The sequence below is a fragment of the Labeo rohita genome, chromosome 2 (assembly GCF_022985175.1).
Source record: "Labeo rohita strain BAU-BD-2019 chromosome 2, IGBB_LRoh.1.0, whole genome shotgun sequence".
NCBI lineage: Eukaryota > Metazoa > Chordata > Actinopteri > Cypriniformes > Cyprinidae > Labeo > Labeo rohita.
In genome coordinates, this window is record NC_066870.1 from 3927490 (window position 1) to 3944741 (window position 17252).

Here is a 17252-nt window from a genome sequence, read left to right on the forward strand (position 1 = left end):
CATATTACCATAGTAAACCACAGACCAATTATATTTTACATTAAAATAAAACTTACTGTTTTGTTTTTTAAATAAATAAATAAATAAAATAAAGCGTGGTTGATTAGCCTGTTGGTCACAATAGGATAAAGAAAAAGACCAAATTTTATTTATTTTTATCACTGAGAAACATTTAATGACTACATGTGAAATGTGCACTTAGTACTTTTGAGTCTGTATAAAATTGTAATGGAGTAAACAAAATATAGCTTTTTTTCTTGTAAATGTAATTAAGCAAAAGTATATGGTTTAAACTGAACTTAATTACAAGTCTGTGTTGTTTACTGGCAAGTTACAGACTTCATTTATACCACCACCTACTGGGCTGCTGGGTGATTGATGTGTATTTGTTAATCTTACCCATTTCTCTTTTTCCCTTTTCTCCATGCCATATTCAACAAGGATTAAGTATCCGAAGTTCACGAGCGTTGAATATTAGTTGTATCCAGTAGTTGTATCCTTCATGGCCTGGGAAATGAAGGATGCATTTGAGGCCACATTTGAGGGAGGCTTTGAAGGATGCAGCCTCTGAAGTTGTCTTGTCATGATTTCAGTTTCCATGGTAACAGCTATTTGTCTGATCAAGAGTAGTAGTTCTTCATCTGGAAACATGATTTTTTAAGAATTGGAGATGTTGAAACCTTATGTATCACAGAAGTAAAAGGTGCTTTTCAAATGCTCTGTTTGAGCATCCTGGCTAACCCTACACAGCTTTGGGGCAGGATTATGTTATTGTCTGACCAATAGCAAAAGTGTTTGTGAAATATATTTGAAAATAACTTGTTCACAATTTCAAATCACAGACTTCAATAACAAACTGAAGAAAAAAAAACACCATTTCTCTTAGATTAAGCAAAATAATTTTTTAATGAACCAGCAAAGTGCTTGAACTCTTTTGTTAAATCTAAAAATCCTCCAAATCCTCTAAAAATGTCTCCATTACAGCACACATAGTGGCACATCCCTTTATGAATCCATTTTTTCTGTGACGTCAATGAAAATCCTCCACTAGAAAAAGCATAAACCAAACAAGAAAATCAGTGTTCTGAAATTTTGAAAATACAGACATTGCATTATGGAATATTGACGGTCGGGTTGCCAGATTGAGGACGTGCAACAGAAACAAATGCAGCTGATAATGGAAGGTGACGAGTGTTACTCTGTACATTGATCTATTCCACTTCCAGAACAACAATTTACAAATAATTTACTCACCACCTTGTCATCCAAGATGTTCATGTCATTCTGTCTTCAGTCGTGAAGAAATTATGGTTTTTGAGGAAAACATTTCAGGATTTTTCTTCATATAATGGACTTTATTGGTGCCCCAATTTTGAACTTTCAAAATGCATTTTAAATGCAGCTTTAAAGGACTCTAAACGATCCCAGCCAAGGAAGAAGGGTCTTATCTAGCAGAACGATCAGTCATTTTTTTCTCGAAAAATAAAAATTTGTATACTTTTTAAGCACAAAAGCTTGTGTAGCACAGGCTCTGGGATGCGGGTCCACAATGCTACGAATTAGTAATGGGTCGTTCTTGAACGATTCTTTAATTTTGAACAATTCTTCAATGTGACTAGGGAAGAACGAGTCGTCTCTGCAAATGATTCGTTCAGTCACACGTGTGCAACATCCTATTAGGTTCTGTACTGGAATTAGTTCATCTGTTTCGAGTCTTTGGGTTTTTCGAGTCGTTCGTTCATCTTCTTATGGGGCTGTCACGTGATGAACGAACAACTCAAACCTCAAAACTTGTCAGATAAGAGGTGAGGTGAGCTAATCATAGACTAAAGACCCAAGTAAACAATGAATGAATCTTTTGTGTTTCTTATAGCATTATAGTTTTGTCTCGTTTGTAGTGTGATCAACGTTTGTGTAAGCAGTAGATGTGTTAGGGAAGTAACAAGTAACATTTTAATTATATTTTGCTAAAATGAACAAAATGACTCGAAAAAAGATTCGTTCATTTTGCTAAACGAGACTCAAAGGTCTGAGTCGGTAAAATGATCCGAACTTCCCATCACTACTATGAATCACGTCTAATTTCATCATCTGTGTACTGAGTATGGTGAAAAACTTCATCATATTTTCTCCTACAACTAGAGAGGACATCATTGTAGCTTTTTGTTTGTAAACAGCGTTTACAAACTTACTTGCATCTTCTTAGTCTTTGCGCGTTTGCTTTGTAAACACCGGGTCTGTAGTTCTGCCTATGTTCCGTGTGACCTTTTGATGTGATTCAATAGTACATAGCATCGTAAATGCGCATCCCAGAGCCTGTGCTACACAACCTTTTGTGCTTAAAAAGTATTACAAATGTTATTTTCCGAAAAAAAATGGCCAATCATTTCGCTAGATAAGACCCTTCTTCCTCGGCTGGGATTGTTTAGAGCCCTTTGAAGCTGCATTTAAACTACATTTTGGAAGTTCAAAATCGGGGCACCAACGAAGTCCATTATATGGAGAAAAATCCTGAAATGTTTTCCTCAAAAACCATAATTTCTTCACGACTGAAGACAGAAAAACATGAATATCTTGGATGACAAGGGGGTGAGTAAATTATTTGTGAATTGTTGTTAAAGGAGAAGTGGACTTCTCCTTTAAGCTTTTTAGATGGATGCCAGGAATTTTTAGGTCAGGTAGAATGTGCAATCTGTGACATCTGTTATTTGCTGGTTTCCATAGTTACAATACCCTGTGTTTGGTCAAAACACTATTGGGTAAATTGGCAGTGGGCGGAGTCACACAAACTAAAACAAACATTCCGATACAGAATGCACATTTCAAAGTAGAATAACTGGCTGTGGCATTGTTTTTCAGGGAACAAGTATGTAAACTATGTAAAGTATGCAGGTTTCCTAAATATCTGCAAACATGGTATTTTGATGCTTTAGTACATACATACAGCACCTTTAAGTGATACATAATCAGTCTGATAAGTAGCACCATGGAGCAACACTTACAAGACATAATCGTAGCAGTGTGGTCATTTATTTCACATGATTTAGAAATCCCTGATAATGCTAGCACGTCTTGTACCTGAGCTTGCAGGATGAAGATTTCGCTCCAGGATCTTCAGGATGTTTTCTGTCAGACACTTCACATCACTGTGTGTGTCTGGATGTGAGCTCAGGATCCTTAATATGTCTGTTCCTCCTTCACTTTGAAGCATATTACAGTACTGAGGGGCTACAACAACAGAATATGACTATAATCACAGTGTGAACTACATTACACTATTATCAGTACTTCATTTTTACTTACATCTGTGAAATGCAACAGCAAATACACCAGGGATTTAACATGTAACTCAAGGAGCATGCGGTTTATTACCCTCTCTTGTTTTTTCTTACCATTCTGAGAGCAGACAAACTGTATGGCCCAAAGAGCCCAGAGCTGAACACCAGAACACTGAGAGACGTGCAGCAAAGGATAGAAGGGCTGGAACGTCCTGAGAGAGAGAGATGAATAGTGCCTTTTCAAAACCGTATGTTTTGAAATTCTGACTATTTCCATGATGTTTTTTCATTCAAATACAATGAACAGGGCTGTGTATGCATGGAAAAGAGCGACCAGAACGTTCTTCAGTCATTAGATTTCCCACCTTTCTCTATTCTGAATATAAACGTTCTTGTTTAAAAGAAATAAAAAACTAGTTAGTTGGATGAATTAGATTCATTAACCATACATTCAGACTCGCTATAACACTTAAAAAAGTGCTAGTTTTTGCAATTCCACCAATTGTTTTGGTGAGAAACAACCTGTTTAAAGAAATAGTTGAGCCAAAAAAAAAATCCCCAAAATATTGTCTTTTGTGCTCTGCAGAAGGGATAAAATACATGTATACACATTTGGAATGACATGAGGGCGAATAAGGATGACAGCATTTTTATTTTTCGATGAACTGTACCTCTAAGCATTTGTACTGTTCATGCAAATGGTAACATCAGTCCATGTTCTCCTGTGTAACATGCAGCATTAAACACTCTAATCCAGTAGGTGGCGGCAGTTAATGAGGATGAGCCATTTTTGGATAAACTATTCTTTAATTTGTTAATATATTTTCATATAATATACAGTTTCATGCTTCCGATGATCCTTTTGTTCAAAAAGCTTCTGCCTAGTCGCATAGTTTTAATGAATATCTAGTTGAGTTAAATGCAATGGCTGTACATCATGACATTTAATAAAGCAATCAAAAGTGTCAACAAAAAAAGTGCAGCTAGCTGAGCGAGCAATGTTTTGAAGAACAAGCTAAATTTATGTTTCTCATGATCTTGTTTTTTTTTTTTTTTTTTTTTTTTTTGAATCAGAAAAATGCTTGAAATTCATTTTGTAGACATTTATAAATGTAACTACCAAATGTAATTTTTTTTCCATATTTTACTACATAATTCTCATATTTCCATTTGTGTAATATCATAGTTTTGTTGACATCACTATTATTCTAAAAACATTTTAATTGTGATCACATTTTCTGCTTCTCTCAGTATTACTAAGCATAACTGCAATATTTGGCTGCTGTTTATTATTAATACTGAAAATGTTTCATTTTCATTTGGTATTTACTTTATCTTGCATTGGTAGCAAAATAAATAACAAATGTTTAGGTGTGTCCAGTCTTTTGTATGAGTTATTGCATGCTATGATATAAATACAGTATACTTAATATAGAATAAAGTATATATTAAGACACTTACCGGTAAGAAACCATTGCATGGTCAGGAGAACTCCACGACAGGACGGAAGAGTGCTAAAAGTGAAAGAGATTCAGCATAAAGAGCTATGATAGATAAACAACACATGTACATAAACACCTACCAGTTTCTCCTGCACTGTCCTGAGCAGCTCAGCGTCCAGACTCCACACCGGCCCCCTGACTGAGACGAGATGAGCCAGGATCCCTCCAGCAAAGTAACTGACGTTCACCTCCACCACTGGGTTGATGAGGAGTGAGAGAATGTGCTCCACCAGATCCTCATTCATCAGCTCCACCCGCAGCTCCTCCACCTCTGCTACATTATTCTACAGCACAGAGAGAGTGATGATCAATGTATGCAAAATTTAAAGTAGATAAACTTTAAGAACATCACAGTAAAATTCAGTTCCACTGAAAAACATGAAAGACCATGATGTTATTTTTTTCTTGCATTAACATAGACAAAACATAGCAGTTTCATTTCTAAAGGTTTCAAGGAGTCCAAACCGCCCCTTTGCAATAACTGTATTAGTCTAAAGTCATGTTCACAACATATTAACACATTTTAATGTATACAGTTTTAAATATTAAAAATGTATTAGTAAATATAACAAATATCATTGACCTATGAACTTTGTAAATGCTTTAAATCTATTGCTCATCTATTGGTTAATCATACCTAATGCTTATGTATAGAACATTAATCAAAAAGGGTTACCCTGCCCCAAATTAGAGAATAGATCAAAAATCACTAAATCAGTGCTTTTTTTTTCTTTACGGTGTCTTTTCTGTTGCACAAGTTATGCAGAAGTTAGATTCAGCCTGCCCCTTCAACAAACAAAGAGTTAGACATAAGAAAGAGCACTTACCTAACACTATCAACAAACAACCTATACTACAATATTAACATATTATATGTGACCCTGACCACAAAACAAGTCACAAGGGTCATTTTTTGGAAACTGAGATTTATCTGAAAGCTATAACATTTGGCCAAGATACAACTATTTGAAAATCTGAAATCTGAGGGTGCAAAAAAATCAAAATACTGAGAAAGTCACCTTTAAAGTTGTCCAAATGAAGTTCTTAGCAATGCATATTACTAATCAAAAATTAAGTTAAGTTTTCATATATTTAGGGAAGAAAATTAACAAAATATCTTCATGGAACACGATCTTTGCTTAATATCCCAATGACTTTTGGCATAAAAGAAAAATTGATAATTTTTACCTATACAGTGTAGTGTTGGCTGTTACTACAAATATACCCGTGCGACTTATAACTGGTTTTGTGGTCCAGGGTCACATATATTAAAACCCCAAATTTGATCTAATTTATGTATTTCTAAACATTTTTTAAATTACGTGAAATAAAAAAAAATAAATAAATAAATAAATGTAAAATAAATGTAAAAAAATTAATAAATAAAAACATGAGTAGTTTATGGCACTTTACTTGTTACAATTAGTCATCGTTCATCTATTATTACTGATATTTTAATTCTTTGTTGACCACTGGTTAACAAATCTTCTGTGAACAATACATGATGAGTCATTTTAAGTACTTTTAGATTTGTATGTGACCAAAACTGGTCATGTCAGAGTGGGTTAGGCGTTTACTTTGTAATTAATCTATTCATTTCCACCAGTTCTACCATATAACATGGTAAAAGTACATTTACCAAAAGGCCCAGGAGCTTCTGCTGGATGGAGGACTCAGAATAATAAGACTGTGGAGGAGAGAAGAGAGAAATGTGAAGACACAGGAAATTAACAACCACTTCATAATATTCTACAAACTAATTTTCAGTACCCTACACAATTTCTATTAAATCTGTCAGCTTAAATCCGAAAAATTTGGGCAAAAGCTGTGTAGTGAATTCCAGTCTTTAGCTGTGTGCGTGGGGTCTTGGTATTCCCTGCATTCCCTACAGTATAGTAATACCAGTCATTTTTAAACTTGTGGCAATGTTTTTTGGTCCCCATAAAGAAAGCAGCTTATAAATCACCCAGAATGATGTATTTTGAAAAAGTAAAAATAGCATGTTTTCTGTAAGGGGCATGTTTAGAGTACGGGGGTAGAAAATACAGTTTGTACAGTTTAAAAACTATTATGCCTATGGAAGGAACCCATAAAACATAAAAACCCATCATGTGTATGTGTGTGTTCCACCTCCAGCAGTTCCATGTAGAGCTCTATTCCTTGGCACTGAATGAAATGGCGACACGCGGTGGGCGTCTCATCTGTCAAGTTCCACAGAGCGCTCAATGCAAACTTCAGAGTGGAGTCCACCACACCTAGAGAGGCCTTCTGCTGGACGATACTCAGCAACTGCTGTGCTACCACAGAAAGAGGAATAAATGCATTGGTTTGGTCTATTCATGATTCATCTGTCCATTCAGTCATTTGCAATAGAGTCATTAAACATTCACATATCCTATAACACTTTAAGGAACAGAGAAAACAACACATGTGACACTATGGTTAGCGTGAGGCCACATGAAACAGTTTGAAGAACCTGTGCTGGCGTGTTTGGTATATATATGGTGTGGGATATATCTAAGGCCTGTCTTTTTAAATCCTTAAGATAGCATTACAGTCTGGGATGACTTGCTATTTGCTATTAATAGACAGGCGGTATTAGGTGCAGGGACTTTCTTATTCTATATTTTATAGGACGAACAATTTTATATGACACTGTGTACAAGTCATGAATATGTTTGACCCATTTAACCTTATGAGAAAGACACTAAAATGTACATATTTTCTGAGCTGTTTTGTCGACCTCCAAGGGTACACTTAAGGATGCTTTAAAGCTAACAGACATGAACTAAAAGCCACAAAACTACAACTTTGATTACATCTTTAACCCTCATGTTGTGTTCTGGTTATTCTGACCAGGAGAGGATTTTCTTTTTCAAAAACCCTATTCAGTGTTATTGCATTGGACTAAAACTTTGCTCACACAAGGTATATCAACTTCCAACGTTTTTGGACACTTTTTGTACTTTAAGTTTAATTTTTTTCCCACCTTGTTACACTTGCAGTGTTACCAGTCAAAAATTAGCCTACAAAAATTGTTTATAAATATCTGATGTTATATTATCACCAAACAACATTCACTCAAAAACTGAGTCCTATGGTCAATGCTAAATCTAAAACCAAAAAAAAAAAAAAAACAAGTTGACAGAAAGACTGAATCCAAGATTTGATGGTAATACAGCATAACAAGTGTTTTACAAGCAATTTTGACTGTGACACCCAATTAGATAAATTATTTTAAACAAAGCACATGGATTGAAACAGCAACAGCGAATGAAACCACCTGTGAAAAAAGCATTTACCTTCATTATGAATTCCTCTGCACCCAATTCTGAGATCTCCTCAGTGCTCAACTGCAAAGAAGTGTGAGAGTTTAATTCTCCAGCTGTACAAAAAAAACTCATTAATAATGTCCCAAAGATGAAAACAATATGATAAAAGATGTTTGTTCATATAAATAGATCTCAAGAGAATCCATGCCAATATGTTTGCATAGTGCACAAACACCGCTCACTACTTTTCTTCCTAACTACTATTTTTTAGGGGTTCAAGCGCTATTGTAATTGTTGAAATGGCCAAGGATCAGCAATCTCCACATAAAACTGATTGTGCAGACCAAACTGTAAGTTGTAGAGATTTGAAACTTGAAGGGATAGTGGTACACCACCACCTACAACATCACCAAGGCTCACCCCAATCGACCTGATGGGGGCGCTACAGCGATCAAAAGCGCAAAATCGCTCACAACTCCTAAACAGTCAGTCGCGGGCTCAAGTATCTTATGTGTTGAAATCACTGGCTCACACCGGACAAAACACACACCAGATTCGAACTGATTCAATCATGAGCCCACCATCGCAAAGGGATGCCAAAACGTTCAAATGGGACAGGGCCACTTTAAGCAAAATACCTATAACTACTGAACAAAATGACATATCTTCACCAAACTCAGAACATGTACGTAAGAGCTCAATCTGAGGTCACATGAAAAACAATCACAGATCTTGGCCACTTAGTGGCGCTATAAGAAGGAAAAAAACACAAAAATGGCTATAACTACACAAACATTTGCTCTATCAACATGAAAATCGCTGTGCACGGTCGTGGTCCAAAATGCCACAAGTGTCTAGAAGGACGTTTGTGCATCTCAAAAAAACATGGCCGCCATTGACCAATGAAGTTTGAGCACCTGTGAAATTTGAAAGAAATCGGCCACTGGGGGGCAGCACTGCATTTTTCAAAGGAGTAAACGTTTGTACATTGCATGTTTTTTTGCACATTCACACAATATTCATATCATATGATAGAACTCCTCATTCTGGACAACTTTGCCTCTAGAACCACTGCTGTAAATCAAATCGTTTGTTAAATGATTGAGTAGTTGTAAAAAAATACTTTTGTGAACTAGTCCTAGGTTTTTCATTCAATCTGGAAAAAACACTTCAGTACAATTCTCTTGACTCTCTAGGTCAATAATTATCAAAAAAGGTTGATATTTACTCTTTGGGAAGCTATAACGGGGTTGTTTAGAAAAGGGGCCTGTCCAAATTTTCCCTAAAATCCTATAAAGTCTAAAGGAAAACTCAAAACTTCACGAAACCTGCTGAGCACGTGTGACAGGTGATTATAAACAAGCACGCAAAGTTTTAAGTAGATCGGACCACATCTGTCGCTATAACAGTCATAAACATTAAAAAACACAATATTTCTATGGTAAATTACCTGTATTTGCCAAAAACGCTTTTTTAAAATCATTGATTTAGGTGGTTACAGGCTTGCTAAAAATTTCTTTTTTTTCATATGTGCTTAAATGCCTTAAATCACTTGAACCCCGGTAATCTCTGCTTGCAGCTGTATTTATTTTTGAATTCACTATTATTTAAAAAATACAGAAAACAAAGTCTTGACACCATGTCAAAGTCTATCCTGGTTTTAGATACTGAGCAAAATGCTGGTGTTGAAGTAATGACCTTAGACACCAAGATGGAGACCACAGCCACTGCCATTCTCTGCACCGTCTGATCTGCATGATTCCCCAGCAACACCATTATCAGCTTAGCAGCTTCGTATCTATCAGGAAACAGGGGTCAAGATGGCGTTAAGCCACTTCAACAATGTACAGAATATCTAAACAAGCTAAAGTGCACTGAGGAAATGTGTGTGGACTGACCGGTCAAATGGGACGACCTGTAAGATATGATCACTGCAAAGAGTAAGCAGGCAATTCTTCTGCAACTAAAAGCAGAAAAATGAACTGTTTAAATACTGAGAAAAAAAGTCAGTAGGGACCAGCAACTGTTTGGTTACCAACGTTCTTTAAATATTTTGTGTTCAACAGATCAAAGAAACTCATAAAGGTTTGGAACAACTTGGGGATGAGTAAATAATGAGAAATTATTCATTTTTGGGTTTACTATCCCTTTAATCTTTATCATGCAAACTGTTTAGGATGCATATACCTGCTCGTGGTTTGGAAAGTTCTTCATGGCTATAAGAAGCTGCTGAATTACATTTCCCAGCAGGCGCAGGGGCATCCCCAGCACCAGCTCCTGTATGGTCAGGTTAAACACACACGCAGAGGCCACAAGCTGAACGTGCAAAGAATCTGCGTGCTGTCGCATCCCAGCCAATACCAGCTGAAACAGGAACAGACACATGGACACTGTATGTAAATGTCATTCAGCACACCACAACAATGCATTTTTCAAAACGAGCCAAGATCTTTTACAGTAACAGGAAGTTTTATGGCATGGTCTAAAATGTCATGTAATTTAAACTGTCATCTTAAAAACTTCCCTTATAGTTATTTGTGTATCTCAACACAAAATTACCTAGTGGGTCTATGCCATGATTCTCATTTAGTAGTTCTTAGAAAAAAAAACATGAAAAAAAAAACTTTATTGCTTATTAATATTTCAGAAACTGTTTTCTGCCAAGTCAGTATCATGCGGTGCGACCAGCAAAGTCATGTGGTGTAACCAAATGCAAAAAAAAAAAAAAAAACACAAACAGGAATTTACATCATAAAGAACACTCGTGCAAATCATATGACTGTGTACGAAGGTAAATAAGCCTTTAAAAATATCAGATAATTTGACCTTTTTATGACAAAGTTAGTTCAGGCTGTCATGTGGTGTGACACTACAAAAACGTAATGATATTTATAGAGTCACAATATAAAAAAAGATTCAAGTACTGTCACGTTCCCATCACTTTTTTTTCAATAAATGTAAATTTTGGTTGAAAATGGTATAAAGAAAATTCCCAAATATTTTAAACCAATGTACAAAAACTACTTTTCTCAGAATTTCTAAATTGTTTTAAACTAGATTTTTCCTTTTCTTTATCACTGACACTCATACTTGTCACTGATCCTAGTAACAGACCAATCTAACCTTTCATATTTATTCACAAATACACCAGATTGTCATCTGCTAAAGAAGACATTTTTGTACCTTTAAAATGTGTGGCTGAGGTTCTTCCATGTCACTGGTGTGATTATAGAGATGTGCAAGAACCTCCCGCACGAAACTCTCCCGGTCGCTGTATCTCCTCAAGGCCTCACACAGCTGGGTTAAACTGGACTCTCCAGCCACCTGGACATGTTTTCAAGTTAGTAAGTATATGGAGCTCCTGGCAAAATCTGCTGCTCTGACTGTCACATGATTAATGGGATGGCAGTGAAATCTATTTTTCTGCAAGCTATCCAGACTTTTGACTATCAGCATGAATCCTGGATCACTTTGCTGCTAATTCTGGTCAGGAACTGCCAGTTTTTACATTCAGCTTCCAGGTGTTGTAAATATGAAATAATAAGTAAATCTGAAAAAATAAGTAATCGCAATGGATCCCAGTGTGCTTCACTGTCTGCTCTACCATCAGTAATTAGATTAATGCAGTCATAAATTGCATTTGTTTTATTTTGTTTCCTGAGGTGCACTTAGAATTTTATTAGGAATTTTGCAGGATCTTTGGTTTTAAAAATAAAACATAAACTAGATACAAACATTTTTGTTACTTAAAAAGTAATAAATGTTAGCTGCAAATAAAATGTAAAAAAATATATTTATTTCAGCTAGTATTTGAGCTCATTTTAATTTACTGTATTAAAATTTAAACTATAAAAACTACAACTGAAATAAAAAAAATATTTAAAAAACTATACAGACATACAAAAAAACTACTAAAAATGACCAAAAATTACTACAACTTTAAATAAAATTAAAATGAAAATGCCAAACACTGAAATAGAAATAGAAAACTGATTAAAAATTTTAACAAAAGTCACAAAACATTTTCTGTGCATGATCATGAAAACGAAAAGTTTTAAAATGCCTTTCTGCAGTTTTACTTGAATGTTCATTGATTGACACTAAAAAATGATTGTCTGTGTCTCTGTCGTTTTCTATATCTCTCAAGGCAGAAAGGCTAATCTTTGCTTTCCCTGTGCGTATTTTGGCGCTCAAACTCAGTAACATTTTTTCTTCCCCGACCAAAAACTCCCTCACAGAAAATGCATGTAAAAACACATTACATCAGGGTTTCTGGAAGTTTTATGAAGGTAAACTGAAGACTTTTTAAGAAAAATACATGTCAAATCAAGATACATTTATTTTAAGCAAAATGACATGAGATAAGAAGTCTTGTTTTTTAAGAGAAATTTATCAAAAATTAAGTGCGTTTATGATTTAATATATATATATATATCTACCACTGGGTTCAGAAAAATTGAACTTAATTTAAAGTTTTAATACCCTGTTGACAGATGTTTGTTTTTGTTTCAGCATAAACTTGCTTAATTTTGCTCAGTTTCTCAGAAAACAAGACTACCAGTCAAAAGTTTTTTAACAGTAAGATTTTTAATGTTTTTTAAAGAAGTCTCTTCTGCTCACCAAGCCTGCATTTATTTGATCCAAACCACAGCAAAAACAGTAAAATTTTTAAATATTTTTACTATTTAAAATAACTGTTTTCTATTTGAATATATTTTAAAATATAACTTAGTCCTGTGATTTCAAAGCTGAATTTTTAGCATCATTACTCCAGTCACATGATCTTTCAGAAGTCATTCTAATATTCTGATTTATGTTGAAAATAACTGAGTAGATTTTTTTCAGGTTTCTTTGATGAAAAGAAAGTTCAAAAGAACAGCATTTATCTAAAACAGAAATCTTTCATAACATTATAAATGTCTTCATCATCTCTTTTGATCAATTTTTAAGCATCATTGCTAAATAAAAGTATTAATTTCTTCTATTTTTTAAATTATACTGACTCCAAGCTTTTGAATGGTATAGTGTATAATGTCACAAAAGCTGATCTTTGGCTCTTTCTATTCATCAAAGATAAAAAAAAGCATGTACTCAACTGTTATAAATATTGATAATAATAAAAATAATAAAAAATGTTTCATGAACAGCAAATCAGCAAATTAGAATGATTTCTAAAAGATCATGTGACACTGAAGACTGCAGTAATGATGCTGAAAATTCAGGTTTGATTACAGAAATAAATTACATTTTAAAATATATTCAAATAGAAAACAGGTATTTGAAATAGTAAAAATATTTCACAATTTTACTGCTGTATTTCAGATCAAATAAATGCAGACTTCGTGAGCAGAAGAGACTTCTTAAAAAAAAAAAAAAAATTCTTACTGTTCAAAAACTTTTGACTGGTAGGTGCATGTTAAGTCTGCAAGTAAATGTATCTTGATTTAAGGATGTTTGAAATAAAAAAGAAAAAAACAAAGATTTAAGACTTTCCACTCTGATTCTAGACCTTTTAGGCCTTAATTTGTGGAAGGGCAAATGAAGACTTTAAGACCCACAGACAAAGCTGTTTTGACCGCTAAAACTTACTCTTCCATGCTGAAAGTTTAGGGGAAATCTGATCTCTGAAGAAAACTCCTACCTTCAGATGTTCTTCTCCACACAGCAGCTCAGATCCTCCTGCACCAGTCGCCAGCAAGCCGATGAACCTCAGCCCTGGCCGTGCCTCTACAAAAGCCTGGACGGTAGCATCGCTCACACCTCTCCAGCCCGAAACATCTAGAGACACAAGCTGCGGAAGCATCCCCCCTGGGTGCTCTAGCAGCTGCTGCACCAAGTTGTCTCCATCCATTACCAGCCTGTCATTCGAGATATCCAGGTACCTCAGTGACTGCAGCTTTGAGAGCACTAGGATGAAGCTGGAGGTTGGCATCTCCAACTTCTGAAGCCCATGCGCAGTCAGCGACATCAGCCGTGACTGACAATTCAACAGAGGAGTGAAGTCAGTGACGTTCGTACCAGATATATCCAAGCTCTCCAGCATTGGCATAGTACTGATATCCTCCAACCCTTTGTCATCCAGGTCCGTCCAAGCCAGCGAGAGCTTCTTCAAGCCCCGGAGCATGCTGAAGGAGGCCTGCAGCGACTCCTCACCTGCTTCCCCATACAGACGCAAGCCGTCCATATGGAGTGTCTGGAGGCCTTGTCTGCAGAGCTTGTTGGAGGTCAGACTGTGGAGGACATCTGAGACTGTGATGTTGCTGTGTATATGTGAAGCATTGAGTTCTTGGAGCTTGTGAGGGCAGAGCGAACGTCTGAAGGCCTCGGCTGAAAGCTGCGAGGACTGTATGTAAGCACGGCGCAAACGTAGATGCTGCAGATTCTGGAAGATGCCTACGGTTCTGTCATTGAGGACACCTGAGAAACCAGATAAACAGAACTTCATAAACAGATCTTGCATGCAACTAAATGGGTTATAGAGAGCAATCATACCCTCATCAGCCATCTTGCGCAGCAGCTGATCGGCCAACTCCTGAGGAAACAAAGGGCAGTGGTGAAACTGCAGTGACCCATCTTCTTGTGCAAAACAAAGCACTTCCACGTTGTGACACACACAGGCCATACTAATGTCAGTCAGGGAGGAAGGACTCTCTTCATCCTGAAACAAAAACTATATGTATAATGTTGTTCCTGATTGGTTATATTAATGATACCATTAGTCTGTTGTCTTACAGTGAATTAGATGTTTTCTAGACTCATACAGATGAGTTTAAATGAAAGGTTTAAGTCAAATGTTTTGTTAGTGCTAATTTAGACGCGTTTGACATCTTTTCATACTCTTGAGGCAGTTGTATTCAAATCATGTTAAACGAATACATTTAACTCTTCTGCTGTTCTAAACCTGATCCGTGACCTAGTTTGCATTTCATTGTATTTCTGTTTGAAACTGGTGCATGAGTTCAGATCAATGAGGTCTATGAACAATTTGTTCTAAAAATAAATACAAAATTTGCAAACTGTTAATAAAAAGATTTAATCCAAGATAATATACCATAATGAGAGAAAAAAAGTATGTACACTACCTTTTTAATATTTTTAAAGAAGTCTCTTCTGCTCACCAAGCCTGCATTTATTTGATCCAAAGTACAGCAAAAACAGTAAAAATTTAGAAATATTTTTACTATTTAAAATCACTGCTTTCTATTTAAATAAATATTAAAATGTAATTCATTCCTTTGATCAAAGCTACATTTTCAGCATCATTACTCCAGTCTTCAGTGTCACATGATCCTTCAGAAATCATTCTAATATGCAGATTTGGTGAGCAAGAAACATTTATTATTATTATTATTATTATCAATATTTAAAACAGTTGAGTACATTTTTCTTTGATGAATAGAAAGATCCAAAGATCAGCATTTATCTGAAATAAAAAGCTTTTATAACATTATACACTATAATATTTAAAAGCTCAGAGTCAGTATATTTTTTTTTAGAAATTAAATAAATTATAGTAATTAATACTTTAATTTAGCAAGGATGCTTAAAATTGATCAAAAGTGATTATAAAGACATTTATAATGCTACAAAAGACTTCTATTTCAGATAAATGCTGTTCTGTTAAACTTTCTATTCATCAAAGACACCTGAAAAATTCATTCACATTATAAAATCCACTAAATAAATGTTTTTTGCCAAATCAGAATATTAGAATGCTTTCTGAAGGGTCATGTGACTTAAGTAATGATGCTAAAAATTCAGCTTTGATCACAGAAATAAATTACATTTTTAACTAAATTAAAATAGAAAGGAGTTATTTTAAATAGTAAAAATATTTCTAAATTTTACTGTTTTGCTGTCCTTTGGATCAAATAAATCCAGGCTTGGTGAGAAGAGACTTCTTAAAAATCATTAAAAATCTTACTGTTCAAAAACTTTTGACTGTAGTGAATGTATACATAATATTTTTTTCTGGGCATAACGTATATGTTGTGTACAGTGAAGCTCAATGAAATATATTTTTGAAGTTGAAAACATATTTAATTTAAACCTTTATACACCAAAATATATTTAAAAATGTATTTTTACTTGTATTGAAAAGTGTCCCATGTTACAGAAAACAAATAAAGTTTTCCTCACATGGGACATATGTTAATGTATTTTCCTGGAAACAAATATATACAGGGCAAAATCAATTTTTAAATGCTTTAAAATATATATTAAATATATGTTCAAAAATATGCACAAATTTACCAAAATCTATAGAAGAGAAAGTGGAAAATTGGAAAACGTAGACAATATATTTATGTAAATATATTTTGAAACATATTTTAGCAAATATATATTTTAGCCATTTTTATATACATATCGACACATACATATATATAAATTGCATGTCAACTGCCCGTTTAAAAATATGATTTAGGTATTTGGCACTTTTGAGGTTACTGAATTTACTGTGGTATAGTCTGCACAGTTGTAAAAGGAACTTTATCTCGTGCACACCATGTAGTTTGTTACTGAGCAGAAAATATAGTAACTCACCATTATAGACGTGATGCAACAGTTGACAGTGTTCAGTTCACGTTAGCTCGTCTAAAGCATATGGGCCTGCTTTTTTCCCCTCTAAAGGAATAATCTTATTACTGCAGCTAACGCTGAGCTCTTGAAGAACAGCTACTCTTGGAAGAAAAATACAGTACTGCTAGTCCAGTTTGCGTACAGTTAAAAGTTTTTCATAGCGCAACTGTAGCTTCTGTTTGTTTGTTATTAAAAAACTAACGAGCAACGTGAGACAATCTTGACAGCTGATCACGCGTGGTGGGCGTGTCTTCAGTGACGTCCGGAAAGGCTGTTTATTATGGTGGGCGTGTCTTCAGTGACAGACGCCTTCAGCACAGACTTTTGATTGGTTGCTTGTCAAACTTCATCAAAACCGCTCTGCATAAGGACAGCGCTCAGCAAATGAACAACAAACGCAATGTGGATGCAGTTTTAGCAAAGTATACCATTGTAATCATAATTTCAGAATACTGGTTACTACTTTTAGTGTTGTTGTAATAAATCAGCACACTTAAAAAAGGGAACTTGCTATTAGCCTCCACTGTCATACAATAATGATATTAAAAGAATGACAGTGATATTTTAAAAATACATCTAATATTAGGGTTTTCAATCTTTTAGGTGCCATGGACCCCCAA

General features: G+C 35.0%; 1 protein-coding gene across 2 annotated transcripts; it reads right to left on the reverse strand.

The window, feature by feature from the left end:
- Window positions 1-875: 875 nt before the first annotated feature.
- zyg11l (zyg-11 family member, cell cycle regulator, like) lies at window positions 876-16877 on the reverse strand. Of its 2 annotated transcripts, none has more exons than XM_051096048.1 (15): window positions 16597-16877; window positions 14545-14584; window positions 13694-14469; window positions 11236-11376; window positions 10240-10416; window positions 9951-10015; window positions 9751-9850; window positions 8083-8133; window positions 6911-7072; window positions 6420-6467; window positions 4861-5064; window positions 4740-4792; window positions 3393-3490; window positions 3079-3228; window positions 876-1047 (listed from the first exon to the last, which is right to left on the reverse strand). In XM_051096048.1, the coding sequence occupies exons 1-15, from the start codon at window positions 16597-16599 to the stop codon at window positions 1031-1033; spliced, it is 2085 nt and encodes a 694-aa protein (XP_050952005.1). In that variant the 5' UTR covers window positions 16600-16877; the 3' UTR covers window positions 876-1030. The 2 variants fall into 2 exon arrangements, with proteins under 2 accessions (XP_050952005.1, XP_050951995.1); XM_051096038.1 differs by having other exon boundaries at window positions 877-1047; window positions 14545-14710.
- Window positions 16878-17252: the final 375 nt, after the last annotated feature.